Source organism: Laccaria bicolor, genomic scaffold (assembly GCF_000143565.1).
Source record: "Laccaria bicolor S238N-H82 LACBIscaffold_61 genomic scaffold, whole genome shotgun sequence".
NCBI classification, from domain to species: domain Eukaryota; kingdom Fungi; phylum Basidiomycota; class Agaricomycetes; order Agaricales; family Hydnangiaceae; genus Laccaria; species Laccaria bicolor.
The window spans coordinates 17,552-28,864 of NW_001889932.1; the positions used below are offsets into that span (position 1 = coordinate 17,552).

Below are 11,313 nucleotides of genomic sequence, written 5' to 3' on the forward strand. Positions count from 1 at the left end.
CATATTTTTCTTTTCGATGCCAAAAATGGCCTCCAGAATAAAAACCTTCTCAAGGCTCCAGCTTTCACTGAAATTAGTCCATACCAAGGGAAGTGTAACACAACTACATAATGTAAAAGAATACACAAATACATTTGAGGTACAATAGATTCTTAGAAAGAACCAGAAAAATGAACCAACCTTCATTCTTTTTGCACTCAACTGTATATGTATATGTCAACAATGCACAGTTCAAATTCTGAGGAGATAGATATGTCCTACAGCTTTGTTTTTCCTAGAAACAACACCTGAAACTTTACCAAATATATATTTGATTATGTTCTGACACTCTTACATAGTTTCCCTCTGTCAAATCTGACCGAAATAGGCTGGATGCGACAAATCCATTTCGGATGACCTTGGGCCTTTTGATGCCATTGGTACATAATTGTCAACAATGTACAGGTTGAATTCTGAAGAGATATTTATGCTTTACAACTTTGTTTCTCCAAGAAAGAAAATGTGAAACTCTACCAAATATATGTTTGATAATGTCCTGACACTCCTAGATAATTTCCCTCCACCAAATTTGACCGAAATAGCTGGATGCAACAAACCGATTTTGGATGACTTTGGGGCCTTAGATGCTGTTGGTAAACAAATGTAAACAAGATTGAAAAAAAATGGTAGCTACTCTACGACACGACATACAGGGAGATAAAAGGCACTAAAAAGGATCCAATACGGAATCTGAATATACATTATAAAAAGATGGGTAGACAGCTCTCAAGACCTTGTAAAAAAAGAGTATGCTCTCCTCGAATACCCTCAACTCAGCTGTATGCTCACCGCTTGTCATCCTGCCTTGTCGTCCTGCCTTGTAGTTGTGTCGTAGTCGTCCTGCAAGGTCACCACGTTGTCCTGGGCATTGTAGCGCCATCGTCGTTGCCCCGTTTCTGTGTTTTGTCGTGTTGTCGTTGTCCTGTGTCGTTGTCCGTAATCATGTTGGTCATGTGTCGGTCCAATGACATTGAACAGTGAATCGGTTGTTGTACTTCGTTTGGTTGGATGGAGTGGTGAGGATGGCGTCAGCGAAGGTCAGACTATAATAAACAAGGGATGGGTGACCACAAATGCAAGCCAGCGAAAATGCAAGAACTCACCGAAAACACTTGAGTGTATTCCTCCCGACATGTCCCTATTTCCCCTCTGCATGTTATGTTTGCTGCGAAAACGTCGAGGGGAGGTCGTTCGATAGACGATGACTCGAGTGAGGCCTTGGATTTGGGGAGTTTTGATCGGAGTGGAATAAGACCGATGAAGTCGGTTGTCGAGGGGAGGGTTGAGCGGCAGGCATCGATGTGTCAACCACCCATCAACAGCGCTCGGAAAATGCCGAGCGCTGAAGAGCGATACGCGCACCTGCACGCACACTCGTTATTGAGAGAAAAGAAATATGGAAAAATGGAATTAAAGGTCCTAAGGAATAGCACTAACATTTGAGATAGGTAGCACTATGTATTTACCAGGCAGGGAGTAAAAGTCAGAAGAATTTCAATCTACAGCTGAGTTTCCGGCACTTTCAGTTGCATTACTGTGACCCAGCTACACCTATCCCATTACCTGTATCTACACAATCCTCTGGTTTCCATAAATTTTTGTGAATCCATTAAGGCTTTCATTCTGAAGATATCTATGTAAATTTCATAGCTATTGGATGGTTATTGTGGACACAGTATAGTTTAAATCAGACCACATTCACTCTATTCAGTGACCTTCACAACAAATCCTTCATTATCAAAGTGAATATAGTCCTCAGAAAATTTATACTGGCATCCACCTTTAGCTGAGATCAGGTGAATCTAATCCCTTGAATATTAGGCAAGCAGAGAAAGGTTTCCCAACACAATTCTATGTTTTAAAAACCTCCTAAATATTGAAAAATGGGAACATGACTTTCAGGTGTGTTATTTCACTCAAAAGTTACAATGCCTGTCCTAATAATGTTCCACTTATGTGTAGGTATGAGTAGGCTATAGCTGCCAGGTTTTAAGTTACAAGTTGCTGGAATGATATGTTTTTTATCTTAGAAAACAGAGATACTCCTCTCTCTGCAATTTTTAGCCAACTTCTGATGAAAGTCTAAGGTAAAAGTTGGAAATTAATCATGTTAAGATGTATTACCATTGTCAGAATGATGTTGCCTTGCTCTCCTTGCTCAATGTCAGTTGTATTTCCGGTGTTTTCAATGTGTTTAAGAAGTTTGCATCTATTTGTCTAAAGCTTCAAAGGTGTCATCCGAGTTCACAACGTTGCATCCATCTACTTGCGAGGGTGCCATGAACGTGAAACATGAAAAATCGGGCTGTATTCTACTTGTAGAGTACCAGAATGTTTGTGTTTCATTAAATTTAGGTGTACAGAATGAATAGCATGCCTTTTGAGGATCTGGCCACATGGAGGCAACTGTTTGCGACTATTTGGCAATGCCTTTTGCAACGTCATCCAGCTGGAACCTGAGCCATCCATCCAAATGCTGCTCAATGAAAATACCAAAAGTCATATGAATGTCAAAAACAAGTTGCAACTGAGGAAATATGAACTTGATACAATCAATAATATGAATGACACCCTCCAAAATGCATTTCCATGATTTTCCTCTCGAAAGCTGGCTTTGTTGACAATTGTTTGTTACCTGGAAAAGGTCATCCAGAACATGACTAGGCTCGTGACCATCCGTTTCTTCAAACTCCGCAAGCTACGTTCAGAAACGGCTGGGAGAAACGAACACCCTTTGGCAGGGTCACGCTTTTGTGACGTGGGACTTGGTGAAAAAAAACGGTTCATAATCTGTACTGCACAATCACAACGACAACACAACTCGACCGCTACTCAAGACTTCCTCTGAGCTTTCATCACCATCGGAGTGTTCTTCTCTACCATCCTTTCCTCTCAATCTCGCTTCCTCGGGCTCGCTCTCAACATTCTCATCCACCAATATGCCTTTGCCGACATCTTCGCCTGGCGTCGCTGCTGGATTTCCAAGGGGTGGACTCAGTTAGTTGAGGGGTTGGGAGTTTTTCAGGACCTGGTAGACGAGTTGAGGTTTGCGACAGGGGTTGATGTTCCTGTGGATGTATCCTCAATTGTTGTTCAGTTGACAAATTGCTGTCAAGGTGTATTGACCAATATCTATGGAAACGAGAAAGCCTGTAAGCCTTTGCATTAATATTGAATGACCAACTTACTTAATAGCGCTGTTGAAAAGCCCTGACAGTCCCTTGCTGTGATATTTGTACCCCAAGCTTCTGAACCGTATGCGCCCAGCTCCACCTCAGCCAAATTCTTGGAAAACGGCTGCATCGTATGAAGCCGTTAATCCCACAACAAAGTGGAGCCTCTCAGAATGGCGTACCAAGATTTGGAACCACGACTTTGACAATGCGATCTTCAGCCCTGCGGGAATCCTTAATGATGGTGCGCTCAAGAAGCTGGCCTCCATGGCAAGCCCTATTGAAAATTCGATTGGGTTAGAACGTGTGATTGGTGGATGGGCATGGTTTGGGACTTACGGTGACGAACTCTTGGCAGAAATCAAAACCCTCCCATTCAAGTCCATACCAAAGCAGAAGCAGAAGAGGGTAGCAAAGCGGTCAATGGTTGATGTTGCAGAAAAGCGAACGCGTGTCTCAGCTGCTCCCACACCTGTGACGCGTGTCGCATTTAACGTTGTCATAGTCCTCAATGTGTCAAAAAAAATCTACTTTTTCAAATCTACTGTAATCGCATTATTTGAATCAAATAAACTATCTAAAGGTGTAGCCAGAAAAACTTTTTTTTGTGATGTTTCGGATGGGTGTTTTGAGGTGGGTGAATGTTCGCGGAAATTTCTCTAAGTCAGCGTCACACGCAGGGGTCCCTGCCAAACTGTGTTCGTTTGTCCCAGTCGTTCTGAGGTGTTCTTATTTTTCGCAGTCCACCTGATGTTTGACCCCCACAACAAAGCCACAACAAGTGGCAAACACCTCAGAACGACTGGCTAGCGAGTCTAGAACATGACTTGTGCATCCATCATCTCCACACCTCCGATTGAGGCGGAAATTTTTGGAAAAAATCGGAAATATATTTCTACATCACTTGGTAGCTCTGAGTAGCTGTAACACTAAATTTGAAGGAGAAAAATGAGAACTATGACAACTGAAATATTCTGGTGAAATCCAGCTTTTTCAGAGGGATTTTGACATGGAAAAAACATATGTGGATGCTCTTTTGGCAAGAGAAACATACACAGGATACAGGAAAACATACCAGTCATCAATACTGATCCAGGGTGTACCATTTCTAAGAATTTTATATCATAAAACATATCTGAGCTATATTTAGATTTGTTATATATCACAAACATGTTGGATCCTAAAATAGAACAGATTTCAAACATTAGCAAGCTATTTTTGATTTTTCTATCATATCTGATGCCAGATATTGATATTTCACCCAAAAAAACCAAATTTTCACCCCCCAGGGTGATTTTTTAAAGGCAAGCAGAATGCAAGCAAAAGTAGGCAAAGAACATTGCACATCAGTTGGCAAATGGTGTGCAAGGCAATTGCACACCTTGTAGGGCTAGGACTACATCTATGGCTGGAGCATTGGTGTTGACATTGATGTGTGGTGGTTGTGGAGAGGAAAGAAGTAACATCATTGTGACTAAGTCACAGTGTGTTAAACTCACTACAACATTTTGTATTAAAAAATGGTAGTCTCAAAAAGCTGGCACTACAAAATTTTGTAATGAAAAACCAGGTAATGAAAAAAGAGGAGACTACAAATTCTTGTAGTCCCAAAAAGTGAACATTACAAAATTTTGTAATGAAAAAGCGGACAATACAAACTTTTGTGGTAAAAGAAATCAGGCACTACAAAATTTTGTACTCTTAAAAAGAGGATACTACAAATTTCTGTAATAAAAGTGGACAGGACAAACTCTTGTAATGAAAAAGAGGACACTACAAATTTTTGTATAGTCCCAAAAAGCAAACACTACAAGCATACTGCAAACTTTGATAGTCCCAAGAACTGGACTCTACAAGCTTTTGTATTCCCACAAAGTGGACATTACAAGGTTGTGAAATGAGAAATAGGATACTACAAAATTTAATAATGGACACTACAGAATTTGAATAGAAATAGTGGGCACTACAGATTAAAATTTGGGTGTGCGGGTGAGTTTGAACAATGTCACACACTGTGACTTACTGATGTTACATCTTTCCAAGAATCCAACATCAACACCAACATCCACCCCACCACCACCCCACCGCCATGCCAGGTAACGGAACCCCCACCACCGCAAACAACCCCACTCACCCAAAAACAACAACAACCACACACACGACGAAAACAAACGGCAAATGACGACCAACACCCAACAGATGACCACGGCTGCCTAGCAACCACGCCAACCCCACTCAACGGAAACAACGACGGGCAAATGACGACCAGCACCCAGGACAATCAACCACCAGCACCCACGAGCGGCTCACACAATGGCCCTAAAGCCACGAACGACCTCACGAGCCAGCGGGGCCACGTCGCAGTCTGCAACGTGGCACTATGCAACACAGACGGATGACAACGACAATGACAACAATCACGTCGTCATTGTTGACAGTATATAATGGATACAGTAAGCCCTCCCATGTTTACTACCACACACATAACTAACACAACACCACAACCATTGACCACCAACTGGCGATTGACAGCTAGTACCCCACATCACCATGCCATGACGCAAAACGTCCCCAGTGACGAGGACACCAGAGGGCAAAAGACACAGACAACGACGACGGCGTACAGATGACGGACGACAATGACAACAACAGCATACAGACAACAGACAACAACAACAACAACAACAGTGTACAGATGACAACAATGACAGCGTATGGACAACAACAACAACAACAACAACAACGGCATACGGACAACGAGGAGAAGGAGGGCATACAAAGGATGGATGACGACAAGGAGCCAGGCATGCAAATGACGGACCACAACGATGATGGGGGTGTGCAAATGATGGACAACAACGATGAGGGCCTACAAACGATGGATGGCGACGACAAAGACACTATGAGCACCCACCACCCACACCTGTCGACAAGGCTCAATAGCCCACCCTCACTGCCCACCACCCCTTCCCCTCTACCTCACTGCCCACCACCCCCTGCCCCTCTACCTACTGCCCACCACCCCTCTCCTTCACTGCCTACCACCCCTCCCCCTCTCCCTCATTACCTACACCCCCTTCTTCCCTCCCTCATTGCCCACCACCCTTTTCCCCCTCCCTCATTGCCTACCACCCCTTTCCCTTCTCCCTCATTGATTGCCCACCACCCCTTTCCCTTCTTCCTCATTGGCCACCACCCCTCTCCCCTCTCCCTCATTGGCCACCACCCCCACCCCTCTTCCTCACTGCCTACAACCTCCCTCCCTCATTCCCTCCCCCTTCCCTTTATTTAGTATTTAAGGTAGTAATGTAACATTATGTAGTTATATTGAATAAACTGTCCCTTTCTCTCCTGAATTCTACACATGAATATACTAAGTATATCTGCACTGTTCTTGGATATATGTATAACTTCAGATATTATTAAGTACATATATCCTGTTATTTGGATATATACTATGGATATATTTTTGCAAATATATATCAAGAGGATGTGTAAAGTGTATATGTACTGTTACTTGGATATATAACTTCAGATATATCTTCTAAGTATATATACTGTCATTTGGATATATTCTGTGATATATGCAAGGATGATAGTCTCACACAGTTCAAGGGGAGTGGATATTTACTGTGGATATATTTTTGCAAATATATATACCAAGAAGATGTGTAAAGAAAATGCATATCCACCATACACTGACTGTAATTTTATACAGTGCCAATGATGTCTGGGCTTGTGGACATTTGCAGAGGCAGTTTGAGAAGGTTTTGAGAGGAAATAGCCAAAAGTCAGAAATTGGGTGCATGCTGCCATTTTTATTAGAGGTATAACAATAGACAAGTGCTACATAGTATACAATATAAGGAGGTGGGTGATGAAAAAGGTAACAGTAATACTACATAGATAGAGTCAGCTGTTATCGCGAGAGCTGTTCTAATGCTGAGTGAAAACTTATATGGCTTAGAGAGTGAGCTGTTGAGACAAGAGCCTCATAGAAAGGAGAACTCATCTAAAAATAGATGCATGAGTGATCACCTCAATCCTGCCCTCTTATGACCTGGAAGGTTCGTCTCCAATCTTTTCTTGACTTTTCTCGAGCACATGAATAATGAGTATAGATTTGATTGTCTGCTCTATCTGGGTGTGAGTGAGTCCCACCAAGCCCAGGTCAATATTCTTCAAGCCCTGACAAGGAACTTTCGACTTGATCGAGACATAGACTTGGGTTGTGTTGCGGAGCAGTGCCCCTTTAACTACACTGGGGCTGATTTCTATGCTCTTTGCTCAGATGCAATGTTCAATGCAATGTTATGCAAAGCAGACTTTTTGGAGTCCAAGATAGGTAGGTCAATGCAGAAGTTTTTTGCACTTTTATTATTGACATACTTCTCTCAGCTGACACAAACAAAGTACCAGAAAGTTTGGGTCAACATCCCTATCCAATGACCCTGCAATATTTTCTGTCTGAACTTGCAGCACCTGATGACTTACTGGTGGCTGTCTCACAAGTAGAATTTGATAATGCCCTAGTCACTCTAGTTCCAAGTGTTACTCAGGCTGAAATGGAACACCACACTTGTGTCCAGCATTGCTTTTCTCAAGGTGCAAATATTTAACTATGCTACCCCAATCAATGTAGTACATCAATATCATGTTGGTTTAGAATATACAGACAGACTTGCAAGTTGCAGACAAGAAATGGCATGAGCTTCGGGGGCCTGCAAAAAGTTGCCATGTTTGTGGCTGCATAGTCATTTCACAGCCACCTAGTCTCCGTTACTATCACAGGCTTTAGCGGCAGGCAAGCCTGCCTAGTCCCCAACTCTTTTTTTTCTTACATTGCAGCCACCCCTACTCCCTCTTCCTCCTTGCCTTCAATATAAGCAATGCACGACACCTCTGCACACATCCCAAACCTCACATGGATCCCCTCAAGTTGGAACCACTCCCAACACCTCCTCAGCCAACTTGCACTCCAATCTTGTGCATCCATCTGCATTGCCTGCACCTTTACCTCATTCTGCTATCCTGTCACCTAGCGTCACAGCACGGTTCCCGTGTTTCTTATAAGTATATGTAAATATATAATAGTCCTCCAACTTGACCAGTTCTGTTGATCTAGAATGTTCATTGCTCAAGTCATAGTCCTCCAACTTGAACAGTTTGGATTAACCATGTTCATTGCTGAACATGGTTTTGATCTATGATGTTCATTCCCCCAGTCATAGTCCTCCCAGGCAAAGGGGTTTTTTCTTATCCACAATATTCAAGTGCCATAAGAAAAAAATGGACAGTCAGACTGTTGCAGCCTTCATGGAAGCCATGCTAATGGTCTATGTATATCCTACAAACAGTCAAGGGAACACAGCTCCAGATGGTGGCTAAAACCCTAAAAATAGTAGAAACATCATCTGGAATATATGTCCCACATTACAGAAAATCACAAGTTTTTTTATTTAGAAACTGGGACCCCAGACACCCCTAGTGGCTGAAGAAATATATCCTTGGTCAACCCCAGCTGCAAAATATATCCTAAGTCCATCCCAGACCAGAAATATATTTCTACAGTGTGACAGTCACAATTCAGGGTCCAGGCATAAGAAATATATTTGGTGTCCATCTCAGTGAAGAAATATATTTTGGGGTGTGTGACACACTAGAAATATATTTGGTGTGACATTGGACATCAAAATATATTCACGTAAAAGTGGAGATATACAAGCCCCAGGATATATACAATATAGATATACACCCTGACATTTAGTCCCGTAGTATTCATGGAGTTTGCAAGACTAATAGTCAGTTCTTAGTGGGTGACTGAAGTGTCATTTGGACCAGAATTGGCAGAGATACATATAAATCTTTATTTTCGCAAAAATGGTGACTAGGCGATGACGTAGGACCGGGCTCGTCTGAGCCCTAGCTGGGAGCCTGGTCCTATGTCATCGCTTATGTCATCACTGCAGGTCATATTCACAATTCTGAAAGAAAATACTGTAACTCTATCAGATTTACTCCAAATTACATAAAATAAAATGGAGAAAAAAGGTAAAATTCCCTGCAGTCCGATTACATAAAATGTAGCAATATATATGACATAATTGGTGTCACATCACCCACATCAGTAGTTTAACAAATAGCTTTTTTCCACTTGCACAAGGGAAAAAAGCGGCAAAAAGGGACAAAAGTGGCAGGTCAAAAAAGCTACGTGGCTAATCCAAAAAAGCTGGCTACTTTTTGTGTTACTTGAAGACCAGAAAAAGCAGAAAAGCTATGAAAAAGCGAAATGTGTCTCTCTGAGTAACACTAACAATACTATCTCTACAAATCCCACTACATAAATCTTGCAGGCCAACTAGCAAATCTCCTGCTAGAAAATGGAAGACTCAGAAGCATAAACAGATAGGAAAAGGGGAGGAAGTACCTTCGGCCTGGATCCAGAACCCAACACCAAGAACTGGCCAATGCACTCAAATGACCTTGTCACCACAAGAGGGTTAAAGTGTTTCAACTTGATTGAAGGTGGGACTTGGGCAGGACATGCCAATGGACATCTAAGAAGGTCGCCCAAGTGTGGTTGACATGGAGGAGGTTCAAGCTGGTGGCATGATCGAATGTTCAACATCGGGTTACCATCACGTCAGAGTCTGAAAATCAATAATGCCAACACACCACTTTGTCGCACATCCCTCTTTCTTTCCATCTTCGACACCACAACTAACGCTGACCAGGCCAGGCTCAACGTTAGGATGGATGTTGGCAGACTACATCATGCACAGCAACGTCCTCAATTCATTCCATACTTACTACATACATGAACCCTGATATAGAACACCTGTAGTCTAAGGTTGTTGACTGGTAGTTAGCTTTTTCACTTTTTAGCCTTTAACTTTTTGCAAAACCCAGAGAAAGCTGAAAAGCAACAAAAAGGGAAAAAGTAAAATGCGAACTTGCTGATGCAGGTTCTACCAGTGATTCTGAAAGAAAATACTGCAACTCTGCCATATCTACTCCAAATTACATCAAATAAAATGCAAAAATCTTTTAAATTTGCAGGCCATTTAATTACATGCACTGTAGTACAATGTATTACATAATCAGTTCTCAAAACAGTACTGATGTATTACAAGAAAAGCTGCAATTTACTAGATACCATCTCCACAAAACTACAATATTGAGTGAGAGTCCATGCCATCACCAGAAACTATCAACTACAAAAATGATGACAGAAGCCTATAAATAGATAGAGTACCTGAAACTCTGAAACCCTGAACATAGAAGACTACAAAAGGCTAGAGACCCTGAAACCCTGAACATGGGAAACCATCAATTTTCGTGGGAGAAAGGCAAAGTTCAGCGTTAGAACGCTGAAAAATTCCTTGAGATCAAGGGTAATAAACAAGTCTCTTCGTAAACTCAGAGGACTCATAAAATCAGATAACGCACAGCTAAAATATAAATGAGATTCTTTGCTGGAATTTGGTCTAAAGTACTGGCTGCAAAATAACTGTTGCCATTTTTCTGGGAGGGCTCATTGAAAAATGCAGTTCTTGAGCCTCTACCTTTATAAATTTTACTGTGCTTCCAAAAGCATACTTTAAATTGATAGAATTAAATTCAAGCATTTTAATTCAGTGAGTGAAGGAGCACGCTCCACACAATGCTTTGATGTGTGTCGCAAAAATATTGATAGTGGCCCCAAGAGCCACTCCTCCCGTACTTGGCTAAACATGCTGGAGGGACAATGTACAGTTGAGTGCAAAAAGAATGAAGGTTGGTTCATTTTTCTGGTTCTTTCTAAGAATCTATTGTACCTCAAATGTATTTGTGTATTCTTTTACATTATGTAGTTGTGTTACACTTCCCTTGGTATGGACTAATTTCAGTGAAAGCTGGAGCCTTGAGAAGGTTTTTATTCTGGAGGCCATTTTTGGCATCTGAAAAAAAAAAATATGTGCTAACTGGGGAGGTAGCCAGAACATACCTCTGGTCAACCTGAATGAGCCTATCAAAGAATTAGTTAAAAATACTGAGCAGTTATGCTGGTAGAGCCTCCAGAAAATGGTCATTTTGTGCTATTTTGGGCATTTTTGGACTG

General features: G+C 41.8%; 3 protein-coding genes across 3 annotated transcripts; 2 read left to right on the forward strand and 1 right to left on the reverse strand.

Annotated features, from left to right (window-relative positions):
• Positions 1–2,978: 2,978 nt before the first annotated feature.
• LACBIDRAFT_334227 (uncharacterized protein) lies at positions 2,979–3,762 on the forward strand (the record flags this gene model as incomplete). Its single annotated transcript, XM_001888970.1, has 4 exons — positions 2,979–3,036; positions 3,075–3,191; positions 3,307–3,686; positions 3,718–3,762. 4 exons carry the CDS (start codon positions 2,979–2,981, stop codon positions 3,760–3,762), a joined length of 600 nt encoding a protein of 199 aa, XP_001889005.1.
• Positions 3,763–5,916: 2,154 nt separating this feature from the next.
• Positions 5,917–6,504, forward strand: LACBIDRAFT_334228 (uncharacterized protein; the record flags this gene model as incomplete). Its single annotated transcript, XM_001888971.1, has 1 exon — positions 5,917–6,504. The coding sequence occupies one exon, from the start codon at positions 5,917–5,919 to the stop codon at positions 6,502–6,504; it is 588 nt and encodes a 195-aa protein (XP_001889006.1).
• Positions 6,505–9,570: 3,066 nt separating this feature from the next.
• Positions 9,571–9,840, reverse strand: LACBIDRAFT_314427 (uncharacterized protein; the record flags this gene model as incomplete). Its single annotated transcript, XM_001889018.1, has 2 exons — positions 9,571–9,585; positions 9,640–9,840. 2 exons carry the CDS (start codon positions 9,838–9,840, stop codon positions 9,571–9,573), a joined length of 216 nt encoding a protein of 71 aa, XP_001889053.1.
• Positions 9,841–11,313: the final 1,473 nt, after the last annotated feature.